Source organism: Molothrus aeneus, chromosome 2, assembly GCF_037042795.1.
Source record: "Molothrus aeneus isolate 106 chromosome 2, BPBGC_Maene_1.0, whole genome shotgun sequence".
NCBI classification, from domain to species: Eukaryota; Metazoa; Chordata; class Aves; order Passeriformes; family Icteridae; genus Molothrus; species Molothrus aeneus.
This window is the reverse complement of record NC_089647.1, coordinates 108,565,449-108,583,098: the sequence shown is the minus strand read 5'-3', so window position 1 is coordinate 108,583,098 and position 17,650 is coordinate 108,565,449. Positions and strand designations below refer to the sequence as shown.

Sequence of the window (17,650 nt, the reverse complement as noted above, 5' to 3'; positions counted from 1 at the left end):
GTTTTTTGGGTGGTTTTTTTTGTTGTTGTTTGTTTGGGTTTTCCCTTTGGTGTTTTTGTTTGTTTGTTTGCTCTGGTGTCTGTGTGTTTTTGTTTGTGTTTTTTTGTTTGTTTGTTTTGGACCAAGTTTTCAATAGTGCTGTGGCAGTGTTCAACAGTGTGGGGCCCAGAAAGTGAAATATTGCAGCCTGCCTACCTCCTTAGGCTAAACTGCTTGCTGTATAATCTGAAGTAGGTCAATTGCTAAATACTAAAGTGATTTAGTTTAAGTTTCTACCTTCAAATATAATTGTCAGATAAGATTTTATGCCACCTGCACTGTAGGTGGTTTTGAAATATGACCATTACTTTCTCATTTCCTCCTCCCTGTAAGGAGAGACTCACTAGGGTAAATCAAGCTGATGGCATATCTGTCAGAGAGGGTGATACCTTGAAATTACAATGCAAGGAACTTATAATTAAAACATACAGAAGAAAAGTTTGACTCCTGAAAAAGACAGACAGCTGTGAAAACATCATGCTGGGTGATAGCTCCTGGTGGGATTTGCTCATGCTGAACCAACCCTGAGATGCTTGGGAAATGCAGCATTTGCCAGGGGAAATGTCAAACAGAAGTAAAATCCTAGAGAAATGAGTAGTGAGGGAATGAAAGAGAAGAAAGGGAAAAAAGGGAAGAAAGAGAAGAAAGAGAAGAATGTCAGGTCACAGTTTCCCTCTTGGTCATTCTCTGGCAAATGACTCCCATGACCTTCAAGCCCAGCTCCTGGGACTGAGCTTGTGTCATTAGTGATGCCCAGGGGAAAAGACAGCAGACAAAGCAAATGTGGTCGAGGTGCCAAGGCCCCCAGTCCCATCCTGCAGCCTCCCAGGGAGGGCACAGTGCTGATGCCTTTGCCAGACCACACCTTCTACTGGGTCTGGCTGAACTGGGCTCATTTTCCCACAGCAGCCCTCCCAGTGCTGGGCTCTGCACTGGCAGCTAGAAAGGTGCTGATGCCACCCCAAGAGTTTTGGGTACTGCTGAGCAGCACTGCCACAGCACCAACACTGTCCCTCCAACTTCCCACCCCCCATCTGTAGGTTGGGGGTGGACAAGTTCCTGGGAGGGGACACAGTTAGGACAGCTGACCCAAATTAACCAAAGGGATATTTTATATCATGTAATGCCAGCTCAGATATAAAAGCTAAGGAAGGGAGGCAGAAGGGGGAACATTCATTATTTTACAATATGTGCTTTCTGGAGCAAAGATGAAGTGCTTAAGTCCTGCTTCCTGGTAATTGTCTGGACATCACTTGCTGATGGAAAGAAGAGAAAAAATTCTTTGTTCTTTTACTTTGCTTTTGTGCATGCAACCTTTCATTTTGCTTTAGAAAACTGCCTTCTCTCAGCCTATGCTTCCTGTCTTCTCTCCTCTGTCCAGCTGAGAAGGGGTAGAGATGAAGTGTCTTGGTGGGCACCTGGTGTCCAGTGAAGGCCAATCCACCACACCCCTGTACAGAGGCTGCCTGATCCCAATTCCTACATGGACCAATTTCATAGCAAGCTCCTGTGAATGTGTGTCACCTAAGAGGAAGGGAGCAGCCAAGATTTACAGATGTCTGCAGCTGAAAAGGAACAGCAAATGCCAGAGGGTCCAAACAACTTACAAAGTTTTATTAGTAAATTATACATGTGGCATGTTAATTGGTATATGTTAGCTCTTTATCTTATAGTAGCAAGAGAAATAAAAGAATAATTTTTTTAAAAAGTGGGAAGAGGGAAAAGGAGATCGTTGATATTGATACAGGTATCATTCTGGCCAACAAGAGGTCCAGGGGCACTGCCTCGGCCCTTTGGGGGTCGATTTCATAGAGAAGCTTTCCCCAGGAGCTCAGGGTGCTGTGCTGGGCCAGGTGCCGGCTGCCCAGGGAGGTGCTGGAGCCACCGTCCCTGCAGGTGTTTGAGGAAAGACTGGATGTGGCACTGAGTGCCAAGGTGGCGCTGGCTGTAGGTTGTACCCAGTGATCCCAGAGGTTGTTTCCAGCACAGCCCATTCTGTGATGCCGTGCCCACAGCCCTGTGCCAGGCCCAGCACAGCCCATCCTGTGGCGATGCCATACCCACAGCCCTGTGCCAGGCCCAGCACAGCCCATCCTGCAATGCTGTGCCCACAGCCCTGTGCCGGGCCCGGCACAGCCCATTCTGTGGCGATGCCATACCAACAGCCCTGTGCCAGGCCCAGCACAGTCCATCCCATGGTGATGCCGTGCCCACAGCCCTGTGCCAGGCCCAGCACAGCCCATCCTGCGCTGATGCCATACCCACAGCCCTGTGCCAGGCCCAGCACAGCCCATCCTGCAATGCTGTGCCCACAGCCCTGTGCCAGGCCTTTCCCTGTTCCCAGCACAGCCCATTCTGTGGCGATGCCGTACCCACAGCCCTCTGCCAGGCCCAGCACAGCCCATCCTGCGCTGATGCCATACCCACAGCCCTGTGCCAGGCCTTTCCCTGTTCCCAGCAAAGCCCAGCCCTGTGCCAGGCCTTTCCCTGTTCCCAGCAAAGCCCATTCTGTGGCGATGCCGTACCCACAGCCCTGTGCCAGGCCTTTCCTCCCGCCCGCCCTCAGGGCCCGGCCGGGCCCGGTGCCGCCCCCCGCCGACCGCCAGGCGGCGCTGCCCCCGGCCCGGCGCCCCCGGCCCGGCGGGGCTTCCTCCCGGCCGCCATGGCCGCGCCCGCCGCGGGGACCGAGCTGCCCGTGCCCGGTGAGTGCGGCCGCTCCTGGAGACAGCCGGGGGAACAGTGCGCCTGCCTGTGCCGGCCCCTGCCCGCCTCACCCCGCAGGGCTCCCCCGGCTCCGGGCCCCGCGCCGGGCCGGTGCCTCGCGGTGTCTGGGGAGAAACGCGTCGGCCGCCGCCGGAGCTCGGACGGGGCAGCCCCGTCAGCGGCGGGGCCGGGGGGCAGCGCCGGGCACTCGTGGGGCGCGGGTAATTCGGAGCATTAGTGGTTGGTTTGTGTCGCGGTTTGGCCCAGGGTAATGTTCAAACGTTGGCTCGTTGCTGGGATAACAAACGCCTCGTGTACGTCCTGTGGGATTTAATTTACCGAGTTGGTGGGTTCCGTTTCCAAACTGGTGGCAGCGCTGAAGCACAGATTGGGCCAGGCTGGAAGGGACCGCCGCGGGTTGTCAGGTCCCAGCTCCCTGCTCAAGCAGGGTCATCCCACAGCACATGGCACAGGATTGTGTCCAGACGTGTCTGGGGTATGTCCCTTGAGGGAGAATCCGCACCACGCACACTCACTGCCCAGGAAATAATTTCTCCCTCTTGTTCAGGTGGAACCTCCCGAGCATCAGTTTCTGCCCATTGCCTCTTGCCCTATTGTCAGCACCACCGAGCAGAGCCTGGCTGCATCTTCTTGGCAGCTCTTGGGTTCAGATATTTATACACATTAGCGAGGTTCCCTGTAAGCCATCTCTTCTCGAGGCTGAACAGGCCCAAATGCCTCAGCCTTTCCTCATTAGAGAAATGCTCCAGTCCCCCAAACATCCTTGTTGCCCCTCCCAGACCCACTTTGTGAGCTCCGTGTCTCACTTGTACTGAGGAGCCCAGAACAGGGCACAGTAGTTGTGTCCAGTTGTGAAATGTTGTGGCTTAGTCAAATGAATGAGATACAAAAGGCATTGGAAAATGTATCAGCTTTTTGTATACATTGAATAAAGAACATAAAATGTTTTCATGTTAACCCTTCTGAAGGGAAAAGAACCGAACCAGAGAGCTCTCTACCTGCTGGAGAGATTGCTAAGAAAGTTCAGAAGTGCATGGCTGTCCAGCTGGAGATGAAAACTTCAGACTTTTCAGATGCTGTTTAGCTTGTCTGTAGTTGTAGGTGTGTCTAGGTAAAATAATGAAAAAATTCAACTCTTTCTTTAAAAAAGCTTGAGTTTATCTGCACAAAGCTTGCTGAGCAAGTGAAAGTGAAAACCACATCTAGTGAGGTAATAAGTGCAATTTATAATGTCTGCCCCATCTGATACATGAAATAACATCTTTGGAAATAGGGGAAGTGTTTGCATTAAATAATTATTTTAAATGCAAATCAAATATACAGTTTAAGAAAGAACTTTTAGGTTTTGGAGCTAGGGTGCATATTGTTGATGAGATTGTTTTCATTGAAAGTTAATGCACTAAGTTGTCTCAATGTAATTTTCAGAAACAGTCTATTGTTATTGTGTGTATTTTCTAACATGTGTCACATGCTAACAAAGTTTACAAGGAAAAGGTTTGGTTTATTCTTGGCTTTGTTTTTAAAAACATCTATATTTTGTAGCACAGGCTTTGACATTTTAAAATAGGAAGTCTAATTGAGCTTTTATATCTGAGCTGGCATTGTCTGCAAGGATTTTGACAAATTATTTAACTTGTAAGTTCATGTATTTTTCTGTAGAATTGGTACTTTCTGTCAAACCACATGCATAACCAAAAGCTGAACAATAGTTCAGCTATTAGTTAACATTCTGCTATTCAGCTAAATAGTTAACATTCTGTGTTTTGGCAACTATGTTGCTAACACGTTTGAAAGCGTGAAGAATTGAGAAACCAGGCAGACTGCAAAGCCTGAAGAGCTGCTTGGACTTTATTTTGGGGTGGTTTTGTTTGGATTTTTTAGATCATGGTCTTATCACTGAATCACAGAATGGTTGAGCTTGGAAGAAATCTCTGGAGACCATCTGGTCCAACGCCCTTGGTAAAGCAGGGTCACCCAGAGGAAGTTGCACAGGATCACCTCCAGGCAGGTTTTGAATACCTCCAGAGATGGAGACTCCACAGCTTCTCTGGGCAGCCTGTTCCAGTGCTCTGCCACTCACACAGGAAAGTTCTTCCTCCTGTTTGGGTGAAATGAGAGTTTTGCCAACCCATGTTTTGAAGGCTGAGAAAAGAAAGAAGAGAAAGATAAGAAAATAAAATGTGCCACTGAATTGATAAAACATATCTACTTCAAAATATGTGAGGCAAACTTTGCTTTCACCAAAACTGACATCTTTTTTTGTTTCAGAGTCAGGTGCTGTTTTCACATTTGGGAAAAGCAAATTTGCAGAAGATATTCCTAGCAAGTTCTGGTTCAAAAATGACAAGCCTGTACTTATATCATGTGGAGATGAACATACAGCTATTATTACAGGTCAGTATTGGAAATGGAGGATATAGAATCAGAATTGTTTAGGTTGGAAGAGACCTTTAAGATTATCAAGTCCAACCATTAACCCAGCACTGCCAAGTTCACCACCAAACCATGTCCCCACGTGCCACATTTATTCATCTTTTAAACACCTCCAGGGATGGTGACTCAGCCACTTCCCTGGGCATCCTGTTCCATGGAGAAATTTTTCCCAATCTCTGGTCTAAACCTTCCCTGGCACACTTGAGGCCATTTCCTCTCCTCCCCTTGCTTGTTACCTGGGAGAAGAGGCCAAACCCCACCTGGCTACAGCATCCTTTCAGGCAGTTGTAGGGTGATAAGGTCTTCTCTGAGCCCTCTTTTCTCCCACAGCTTCCTTGACAGGATTTGTGCTCCAGACCCTTCTGTGGACACATTGCAGCCCCTCAATGTCTTTCTTGTAGTGAAGCTGACCTATATGATAAAGTGATATATTTAGACACCTTTGAAAGTTAGGAACCTTACTTGCATCCAGAGGTAATACATTAATTGAGGCTGGGGAGAGGAGAGAGGACTGCTTTGTGGGAACTGTTGGATGCCTTTGGAGCTAGTGTGAGGTCACTCAGGGTTTTCACAGAACATGTCCAAGAACTGTTTGGAGGAAGTTGGTAAGAACTGAGTGTATGACTGGATTTAAACTAAGCATAACTTAGTTCAGGCTGAATGTTTCTGGTGAATCTGACAACGTTTACTATGTTACATGTATTGTATCATGGTAGTAACAGTAACTGCTTAATACCACAAGTTCACTAGAAATCTCCTTGAAACAATAATTGTATCTCTCAAATTAAGCTTGCAATTACTATTAACTGTCAGATGAAAACAGCCCTTGAAAGAGCAACTCAATAAAGGATTTCAGAAAATCCTACAAAAATCAGAAATAAATGGAAAAAGCATTCAAAGGAACTCCGGTGTAATAGAGGGAGCATCATTAATGAAATGATGGAAACAATTCTCATTAAAGAATTTGTTCATTTTATTTTGCATGGAAGGAACTATTCTTCTGTGGATTAGCATGTGTGATGGTTGTTTTGACAATCAACTGCTGACAGATAAGACTTTGTTGTTGAAAAAAATATATGTGTATTTTCAGGACTTTTTAAATTGGAATGTAGTTATTGCTCATCAATATCCAATTGGTTGTTGTGTATTAGATAATTTCCTGAGGGTTTCTTGCAATGTTCACAAGCAGCATTGAAGATGCTGAATTTTTAGAAAGAACTATTCCAGGCAAGATAAAAAAGACTATAGATTTCATGGGCTGCAGAACACCCTGAGGTGAAATTACATGATGAATTTTTCAAGCCTAAATTCATGGCAGATGAATTATACATTAATAGTTTATTTTGAGCAAAGCTTGGCACTTCTGCTTGGATTGAACCAATACTATTAAACTGTTGCATTGAGTTAATCTGGATGTAACCTTGGGCACTGTGGCATTTTCCTTTTGCATTTCCTTTTTACATATACTTTTATATGTCCACACCCAGTTTGAAATAACACAGGTATAGTTCTATGTTTAAACCAGTAAATTTAAATTTAAACCACTAAATTTAAATGCCTGGGCCAGCACTGTTAAACCCAGTCAGCAACAATCCCCTAGTTCCCACATCACTGTAATAGTGACCACTTAGATAAAGCTTTTGAAGAAGTCATCTTGCAGAGATTTTCATGCAGCACCATTTCTGTATAATTTCTCCTTCTCTCCATTACTTTAGTATATGCAGTTTGTTTCAAAAGTGTCTCTGTAGCTTGCCCTAGCTGTTGTAGTGGGCAGGTACTCACCAGGGAGGCTTCTAGATGATCAGATCTTAATTTCCTCAAAGCTTTTGCTCTCAAGGAACTGTAGAAGCATGAGAAAAAGACATTTTTGGTAGCAAAAGGTTTTCTGGGTCATTGTAAAGTAAAGTCAAAAGTGAGAGTAAAGTGTGGATCAACAACAAGCAAAGGTAGAGAAACTGCAAGAGTCATACAAAAAAAAATGAAGAAGGAAGGAAAAAGCTCTTCTCCCTCATTTGTTCTTCACACCAGTGCATGCCCATGTGCACCTCACATTTCTGCAGTTAGATGGAATTGGGTGATACAGCCCTTGGGGATGACCCTGAGCTGCAGTAACACCTGGAATAAATGGTCCAGAAGCTCCTGCTGATAATGAGTTTACTGAGAAGAGTGCAGACCTTGTGGGAAACGAGGAGCTTCTTCAGCTGAACCTGACCTGCAAGAGATAAAAGGCAAACATCACCAAGGAAGGAAAAGTATCCCAAGCAGGTGTGTGTTAATGCATGCTTCATTTTACCTTCAGTCTTTAGTTGCAGGTCACAAAATTTCCCCCCTCCTTTTTTTTTCCCCACACCTTGAAAGAGGGAGTGGGAGGTAGATTTGTAGGGGACAGTAGGAATATGAGGTAGATTAAAATTGAGAAATGTACCAATTTTACAGTTAACATGGCTCAACAATCCTAAATGAAACAATCACCCAAACTGATACAAATCATTCCTTAATGCTGGACTTGGGCAGGATATAACTAGCATCAAATCTTGACTGAATGAAGAAAATGTACAAGAACTGATATTTAGCATTCAAACAAAATATTCAGAACCTTTCAAATACTTTCATCTAATCAATATTCAACATCAATATTCCCATATGACTTTTATAAAGACAGGTGTAAAATAAATATAAAACACTCCATCCTTTGCATTTCTAGGTCAGGAGTTAAGAGTCCAAAATTTTATTTACATGCTGTAGCTGCATGTTGGAATTGAAGGCACCATGGATAGTTACTTGCTGACTTTGAGTTGGCTTGCTGAGCTAGTTGAACTGTTTTCTTCTTCAGGAAGGAAGTTTAGGATTGAAATTTATGTTTCTTTATTCTTTTGCATATCTTTGGCATAAGCTTGATTAAAATGTCCAAGAGGAATTTTTTTAAACAGTGGTCTTCTTTAGTTCTTTGATGCAGTCATGAGCAATATATATTCCACCATCACTTGTAACATGTTTCATAATGGTTCTTGCCTCATTTCTGTATTTTTTGGCCCAAGCATGCTGATAGTCCATTCCCTGCATCTTCTATAACTGCAGGCTTTGGAAAGCAATTAATTCATCCTCATGGGAGCTGGTGTGAAGTAGGAATATGCATATTTTAAGAATCTTCTTCCAATGCCTGTGTATTAAATTTTGTTTCCTACAAAACCCTCAAACTTAACAGCTGTCTTATTGTTTATTTGCCTTGATTAGAGTATCCTAGGCAGCTTAACCACATTTGATCAGAGACTGATCCTGTTCACAAGGGGGAAAGTGCTGATGAATGAAGATGCCTTTTCTGAACTCAGTGCCCTGGAGAGAATTGAAGTCCTCAGCCAAAGAAGGCAGAAAGAAAGAAAGAAGTATCAGTTGTAAAAGTGGGAGTGAAAGGTGCATATGGAACCACAAGATAGTATACATAATTTCAGGTTTTGTAAGGCATTAAGCATTCAACAGAGATCTTGGAAACCCTCCAGGTGTTTTGTCACCAGTTTTCTTCTATTCTTTCTGCTTACCAGTAGGTCATCAGAACATGGCACAATATCTTTTGCATCAACTGCAAGGGAAGCATGAGAAAGATCAGTACACATTTATGTTGATGTGTATGAGCAAGCAATGTTCTGTGCTGGTTTTGCTTGTGTGATGCCAAATGTCCTAAGCATGACTGTGATTGTTGCTCAATAAAGTTTCTGGAAATATCATGTCTAACAAAACTGATGTCAGTCTTATTTTCCTGGGATTTATTTGACTTCTATATGAGTTTTAAATCAACTGTTAACATAGTTTATTCACTAAATAGCTCAAATAAAAATAATTTAAAAAATAATTGTGGTGACTTGGCATTTGCTACCCTGTACAAAATACTACCTTTTATGTTTTATTCAGATACAGTTTCTCAGAAGGATCTTGCAGTAAATATTCAAGGCCTGTACATTGCCTCCCCATCTTATTTCTCTCCCACTCCCATATAATTTAAAAAGAAGGGGGGGAATATGTAAAACATACCTTTAAACATAGGTGATTAGAGTACTTGGCTGCCTGCTATGACAAAGCATTTGGGATTTCAGCTGATATTTCCTAGCAGCCCAATGATTGTCTTTAAAAGCACTTCATGAACCAGAAGTGCACATGACTGATGGGGCTGCCAGGAATCACAATTGTGATAGCAGCTGTTCATGAGAAATGAGGGGGGAGACAATCTCTTACTGAAGTGTCCCACAAAATCTCTGTTGCTACACATGCAAGTGTCTTGTGGCTTCCCTGGTCACCCTGAATTGCTGTTGGTGCAACATCTGCTGGTGTACCTGCCAGGGAACACATGCTTGGGAGAAATACTTCAGTTTTGCATCAGGATAAAGGTGGAGACTGCTGTTGGAAGTTTGTTTTCATCACCAAAACAGAGTAGGCCTTTTCATTGTATCCTGTTGTTTCCCTCCTGCCCAGAGTCATAGTCCTACTCTGTCTTGTACCAGCCATTCCACCTGGCAGGTGGCCACACTCTGGATGATGGCACCAAAGTGGAAGTGAAAAAACCAAGAGTAATCTGAATTTATGAAATTTTGAAATTTGATCCTCGCCTGTTTGTCTGCTGTTGGATTCAGTGCATCTGTGTGATGGCTGGGATATCTCAGTATGCATTTATGAAAATTATGCCTTTTGCATGCAAAATTATATTGGATTTCTTGGCCAGCTTAGATTGAATCATGTCTCTTGTGAAACTAGATTTGCTGTACAGACTGAGAAACGTTGCTTCATTACAGGCATTTGTTTAGGTTCCTCTGTAGTGCATATTAATTCTCATTCTCTTTCTAAATTAACTGCTTCTCAGATTTCTTATTTTCTGTTATACTCCTAGGAAACCTGAAATTACAAAAGGCTGTCACTCAGTTGTAAAAGAATGTGGAAAAATTCCTCTCATCTATTAAGCTCCTTGACTTACAAAGCAATGCCTGAGAATTTAAAGACTGATATAAAACCCAGCAGATTATAGGATGAAAAGCATGACCTTGTTTGAATTTTGCATGGATAAAAGAGAATGTGCTTAAATTGAATTAGGGCAGCTTGGCATCATACTCCCACAAAAGTACTGCTGTCTTAGGAAAGCAGTTGGAAAGTGTAAAGCAAGGATACAAGGAAGCCATACCAATATAGGATAGATGTCATTTGCTGATAAAAACCCTTTAAGGTGTGTTTGCTGTCAGGGACAGCTCTGCATGTGTTTGACATGATTGTATTATCAAAATTAGGATGGAGATATAAATGCTGTTAGTAGAACACTGTGAGCATGAATTTGACCTCTGTCTTTCTTCCCTTCCAGCTTTCTTGGAAAGACATAATATTGACACATAGTCCCACATGCCAAGAATTGTAAAATCTAATAATCAGGATTTTAGATACTAGTTACAGTTAAGCACTGGTGTGGGTTTTTTTTTCTTTTTAACTATGTGGTTATATTTAAGAAAATGAATGGATATTTTTATTAGAATAGGATTTTTGGTAATGTTTAAAGCATTGCAATATCGTATTTCAAAGTCTCTGTAAATCACAATCAGAACCTTCACTGGGAACAACCATATTATTTTGACATTATTATATGGAATTGCAATTATGGATTGTGGTTGTGGTAATTGTAGATGATGAGGGTGACGAGCTCTATGACCAAATTTCTGTCTAGGATGACAATGTTAACATGGAATCTAATGCACAAAGCTCTGCAGACCTTCAGAAGTAAAAAATGTCCTTTTATTTGTTGTAAAAGGGTGGGAGTTTGGGGAGAGGATGTTGTTTTGTTGTGGTTTTTTTTGTTGTTGTTTTTTTTTTTTTATAAATCAGTTTCTATTGTTTTGCAAAGATTTCTGTTGGAACAAGGGTTTTTTTTTTCCAGTGGAAACTTTACAGCTTGACAAGGTGTGATAATTTAAAAAATGAAATTAAATTAGTTCATTTTAAGATATTTTCAGTAGTCAGTTTTAGCCAATTTTCATCCTGGATGATAAAATTCTCATCTGTTCATATATACCATCCTCAGATAAAGCACTGGTTTTTCAGAATTATAAGAGTTCATTGTTTGCAATGGTCAAACATGCAAGTCCAATGACACACCATAGGAATTTCTGAAAGGTGATTCTAGCATTGTCCCTGTTGAACATTTGTAACCTAATGTCTGCATTTAGGTTTACAAAACTCTCTGACTGCGTGGTGGCTTTACACATTCTGTCTTTATATGCAAAATAACAAATTAATACAGTTTGTGAAAATTTATCAGAAACTACATTTGATAGAAATGCATGTTTGTAAATCATTTTAAGACATTTAGCAGTAAAAGAAATATCCCACCCTAAACAATCAAAGAAGCCAAATATTACAAATCTGTACTTGTATTTATCGAGTAGCTGCATTATTCATTCATGTCTCTGAAGTAAAAGATGTCGGTGCTCAGTTAGATGTGCTTTTATTTTATAAAGGGGCTTATAGATACTGGGGTTTCTGGACTGCAGGGTCTGCCCAAAAGTACATCTTGTTTTCTGAAGAGCGCTTCATCTGTGCTGTAATTAAAGATAAGGATGTTTCTTCTTCTGGCTGGGGATTTCTTACTTAAACAATCCAATTACTATTTTGAACTGTAAAATCACAAGGATATTAATTATTGTTTACACTTATGTACTGAATTGCCTAAACTTAAACCTTACATTAGAAAGGAAGTAACAAGTTCATTGTGAGTGAATGACCATCTTGGCTGGAATGAGGTGTTCAAACCCTTGTATGGATTCTGTCTGTGATTTTTTTTCAGGGAAAGGTAAACTCTACATGTTCGGCAGTAACGACTGGGGCCAGTTAGGACTAGGATCAAAGAGCACTGTCAGCAAACCAACCTGTGTTAAAGGTTTGTGGGATTTTTCTTTTTATTCTTTTTTTTTTTTTTTTGTCTTTTTGAAAGGAGACCCTTGTGAAAAGGTACTTCATAGGATGCAATTCCAAAATAACTGATTCTTGATTATTCTTCATCACATGTGCACATTAGTGCACAAGATCAGGAAGGTAGCTTTAAAGGATCCCTTATTGGTTTTCCATCACTTCAGATTCTGAGTCCTTTTGCATCTGAGGATTACTTCAGATAATAGAATCCTGTAATTTTTGGGGGCTCTGACTTTATGTAGTGCTTTCCTATTCTCTCAAACCACATCTTCATTTTTTACTGCAGACAATAATCAGATGCTTGGTCTCTGCATGGTCTATGTGTTTGAAACCATAGTTCTAACAGCATTGTGTAACCTCTGTGTCACTATTTTCTTAGCAACTTTGTAAATGAAAAAAATCTATCAGAAACTTTTCACAAGTACTGTTACATTTTTAACAAGTATGAGAAATGCCCTAGGGGACATAAATGTTAATACATTTTTATGAGGCAGTAAAATAAATTCCTGTATCCTTTCACGTGTTTGAAAATATGTTTTCATTGCACTGTGATCTTTTTAATCTTTCCTAGCTGTTTTTATCTTGTCAAACAAAGCTGAGTCAATACTTTTCCTTATCCCTTTACTTATGTCAAGGCAGATCTATCCCATTAACACATTTCTTTTCACTATTAAATGTTTATCTTCACTCTTTCTGCCAGCGGATCGATCTGTTAGCTTATTGTTAAAAACAAATTATCCTGCTTGTTCAAACTCTGTTCTTCCTGATTTAGTTTATTCTACTGTCCTTTATTTGCTCCTGCCTCCATCTCTCTTCAGATTGAGAATGCAGCTACTATCAGGTACACATCTTCTGTCAGCCATGTGAGAGATTGATTCCTACCTTGGCTTAAATAAATTTGGTTTCAAGTTTTGGGTTTGCTGTTGAATTGCAATAGAGAATAAAAGATGAAGAGAAGATGACAGCAATTCAAACCAGACCTGGCATCCATTGAAAAAAGTCACAAGGGGGGTGTCTTTTTTTCTCTTGGCAGTAGAGAGCAGGAGGAAGTCCTGGAGCTTTTCTCACTAGCCTTTGGTCATCACTTGGCTTTGGGAATGGGGTTGCAAGGACACTTTTAATTTTCTGCTTGGAGCCAAATGCTTATGTCTGCATGTTTCTGAAAAAAAAATAATTCTGGGGCTTGGTTAGAGATTAATAACATTGGTTATGAAAAATCACCAGCAACATTGTAAATATAGCTTGTTTCATAACATAAAATCGGTTAGCCTAAGTGGGAGGCAGTTTAGGGAGCACAGGCTTCTGGAGAGCTGATTAAGACCATCTCTGAAGAGTGTTGGGACATAAAGATTGTAGGAAGAAACCACCATTGGAAATGTTATGGTTCCACCCTGATGGTAGTGGTAGGTGTTGGATAGAGCAAGCAAGAACCTGAATTTGGACAAATTAAGTTTGTGTCTGTGTGACAGACCAGGGGCAGTTCATGCTTAAGTTGATAGATTTGTTTGGTGACTTGGCAGAAGGCACCTTAATCTGAGTGTTAAAGAGCTGATGAAAGCTGATCTGGAAGGGTTGAAAAAGGGTTTGTGAAAGGGATGATTGTTGTTGACTTTGTTATGGACTAGTGCAGTTGAAAAGCAATTAAAGATTTATTATGTAAAAATAATCCTGGTTTAGAGCATTGTGTAGGGGACATGGACATGACTGAGAGAAGATAATTTGTTGACAATGAACAGTAACTGGAGCAAGGATGGAAAATTCTGGGAGATATTTTTCCTCTCTATTTCTGAAAGGGAGTACACTTCTCACAGGAGAAGAGGAGCCTCTGTATTTTTCTCTCTTTCCCACCAAAATAACTCCTGACTCCCCTCACATTCATTCCCAGTCTTTCAAAGTGACCAGACTGCAGAGAAGTGCATGCCATGGCACTCTCATTGCTGCTAACTCAGCTGAAATGGAGACAGGATGACACATGCAAAAAATACAGGCACTAGTCCAGGTAGGGCTGCCCTTGGCAGTTGAGATCAGTGATCAGGGAGTGATCAGAGCACAGCAGAAAAGGGATGGGAGCACAACAAAGGGAGGTAGGGATGGTGAGACAAAGGAACAGGATGGTTTCAAAGATTTACAATAGTGGGAAAAGTCTAAGGGAGAAGTAACAAAAGCACTGTTAATGAAAACTGAAGACAGCTTAAATCATTAATTTTATTCTACAACTTAATATATTCTTTGGCAAAGAATATATATATGATATATTTGCCATATAAATGGCAAATTCCAGGGACTGTGGAACTGGGGTGAAGTAACCATCATCAAGTTAATTTGAGTGTTTTAAGTTTTTAAGGTCTGACCTATTTTTTTATCTTGGAGGAATACTGATTTGATAAGTCATGTGCTAGATTCAAGTGGGCAACGAATTTTGTAATAATTCTGTTCATAAAAATGTGAAAAGAAGAAATCAGAGCTCCCTCTAGAGCATAGAACATGTTGTTGTTGAACCAACTATCAGCTTGTTTATAACATCCCCTCCTCTTTGGTTTTAATTCTTAGCTTTAAAACCAGAAAAACCAAAATTTGCTGTTTGTGGAAGAAACCACACTTTAGTTTACACAGGTATGTAACCTCTATTTCATACATAATCAAGATGCATTTCTTCCTTTGCTTTCATGCAAATCTATATTAGGAACCCCAGAAGTGTTGAAGAAGGAAAAAAAATTAAAAGGGCTTCTAAAACTCAGGGGTTTAACATCCAGTTCTTAGAATTCAGAATTTTTTAGAATTTTTAAATTTATTCTGAGCAAATGCATTTATAAACTAATGTTAGATAGTAGTTTCCTAATAATAGATATATGGAAAAATTTCTTGCTGGCATTTGAGGTGTGGTTAACAAATATGAATATTTCCTTTAAGCTCTGTAAAGATATATTGTTATTTTTATATACATCTGTACTCAAATTTACCTTTGATAAATAATCTTTATTAGTGTGAAGTTATATATTTGAATAAATATAGAACTGAAAGTTTTCAAGTCTTCAAATTTTCCTGCATTTTTGGTTACACAACATAGTCTGCTATTTCAATGACAAGTTGCTTTATTAAGCTATAAATAAGTAAACTGTAAATGTGAACTTAAAAATAAATTTGTAGAGACACAGTATACAGAGAATTTATGAAGGTTCTTGTCATGCTTCTATAATTTATGTAATGGAATAGCCATCTCTGTGGTTGCAATCCTTTAGCTTTCAGTAATGTTGTAAAGGGGATTGTTTGATTATTTGGAGGTTTATATACATGGGGACCCTGAACACTGTAAATAAGATTGTTAGAATAAAATAGAACATATTAATAACAATTGAGTATGCAAGTTTGCAAAGGGTAAATATTACTCACCTTTGGTGTACACACTGGCTAGATAATTTGTGGCCATTATATGTCAGTTTATTTATCACATTTATGTCTGGGTTTCTGTTATTAATAGGATGTATCTGTTTCTTCATAGATGAGCACTTTAGGTGTGAAACATACTAAAATTAAAAGTATAAATCTTAAAGTTCTCTAAAGTTGAAGATATCTGTCATCAGTGTTAAATTCAAGATTCTAGAAAAAGCACCTGATTAATTAAATTGGAAGTTACTTAAATATTAAAATAAGTAAAATATTTCTAATAAAAAACTAAGTAGAAATATATTTCATTCACAGTACTCAAAACTATCAAGTTATTAATTTCTCTAATTTACGTGCTAATACAGCTTCAGTTTTTCTTGTGTGACATCATACACCCTTTTCCTCCCACTTAATCTGAAAATATACATTGTTTGTGGAAGGAGCTGCTTCTGGTTGCCAGGGCTACTGGTAGTCATTTTCTCAGAGCTCTTGCAGAACTTCCAATCACATTTATTTTTACATCAGTCTCCAGAATAGTGGGAAATGCAGCAAGGTCTTTAGGAACTTCTGCTCCAAGTGTGTGCAGGAAAACATTGCTAGCTGCAACAGAAACTGCTAATTTCAGCTGGAGGGTGTTTCAGGGCAATAGACCCTGATGTTTTTGTGATGTTTTTTCCAGTTGAAAATTAAATCACTTGTTCTGGTTTCTTTCTCTGTATTGCCTGTGCTTTTCTGTATGCAGAAAAAGGAAATGTCTATGCTGCTGGAGGTAACAGTGAAGGCCAGTTGGGATTAGGTGACACAGAGGAAAGGACCACATTCCATTTAATTAGCTTTTTCACCAACCAACACAAGATCAAGCAACTATCAGCTGGGTCATACACCTCAGCAGCAGTAACTGGTGAGAACAAATGCTAATAAAATCTATTTATGTGTGTCTAGCCTGGTTCCAGGAAGACATTTAATCCAGCATTCTGTCTGCATGTGTGGGTGCATTTTCTATCCTCACTGTCTTCTTTCCTTGGTAGCCACAGTCATTTTTTGATAGTCAATTTCCTATTTTAACAGTCTGGTAAGGGGTGTGTGTCTCAATAACTTCTCAGAGTTTTTGTGAAAGTTTAGTAGAAATACTTACAGAGGAGGAATGGTATGAATACCATCAAAATGGAAAAAATCTTCAGTTTATTTCCAGGGAAAGCAGCTACAAAACATGAATCCTATGGAAAATAAGTATCTTTAATGCCACCTGTTACTGCAGCTATTGCAATCCATTGGCTCAGGCTGCACTGCTGTGTCATTCCTTACTAATTCTGGGAGAGGCTGAGCCTCTCACCTCTTTCTCAGGTGGCAGAATTATACCAATTATACATCACACCAGGCTGAAATCCACACAGTTACAATACTTCCAGTCACTGGATGGGTGCTCCTTTACTACCCTATAATGCAATTTTTCATGTCTTGCTGTAAAGCAGTTTTTTCGGTACCTGTTTAGGGTAAGTTATTGAGGCTGTAATTTCAGAACTTGAGAGAGATGCTAGCCTGCTTGTTTGGTTTTGGTGGTTTTTATGCCAATTGCTGATATTCTCCTGAGTTTTTTAGATTTTTGAGACAATTTTGAATTATTTTAACTCCTAACACTACCTCAGTAGTGCTGTAGGTGGTACTTTTTTATTCACAACTTATTTACCACCAATAAGAAATACACATAGAGAAGACTTTATAAGATTTTATCTCTTCTAGAAGAATCTACAGACTTTTCTTGTTGTTCACTGCCTTTTTTTTGTTTTTTTTTTTTTTCTTTTACTATTGCCAGTGGTGTTTGTTTCAATAGAAGCTGGTCTTAATAAACCTGGAACATCTACTGTTGTTGTTTAAGGAGAGCAAAATGAAGCTGGTCAATATAACCACCTGTGAGGAGAACTGAAAGATAAAGCATGAATAATTGGGATGCCTACCAAAGTCAGAGCAGAGAATAAGTTTGGAAGAATGAGAAAGGGGTGACTTACACCTAGAAATGAGAAGATGCCTTAAATTCACTGTAATATTTACATACTGATCTCTGGCAACTGAATTGTCTCACTCAGTCTCTTCCTCTTTCTGAAGGACTTTTTTTACATAGTATTTTTTCTGTTGG

General features: G+C 40.3%; 1 protein-coding gene across 1 annotated transcript in view; it reads left to right on the top strand.

Moving 5' to 3' along the window:
• Nucleotides 1–2,669: 2,669 nt before the first annotated feature.
• The window catches only part of RPGR (retinitis pigmentosa GTPase regulator), a 39,840-nt gene continuing 24,859 nt past the window's right edge, over nt 2,670–17,650 (top strand). The window contains exons 1-5 of the mRNA XM_066545479.1: nt 2,670–2,741; nt 5,032–5,157; nt 12,008–12,100; nt 14,683–14,745; nt 16,259–16,417. Coding sequence (XP_066401576.1) covers nt 2,702–2,741; nt 5,032–5,157; nt 12,008–12,100; nt 14,683–14,745; nt 16,259–16,417 — 481 coding nt within the window. The 5' untranslated portion in view covers nt 2,670–2,701. The remainder of the gene's footprint in view (nt 2,742–5,031; nt 5,158–12,007; nt 12,101–14,682; nt 14,746–16,258; nt 16,418–17,650) is intronic.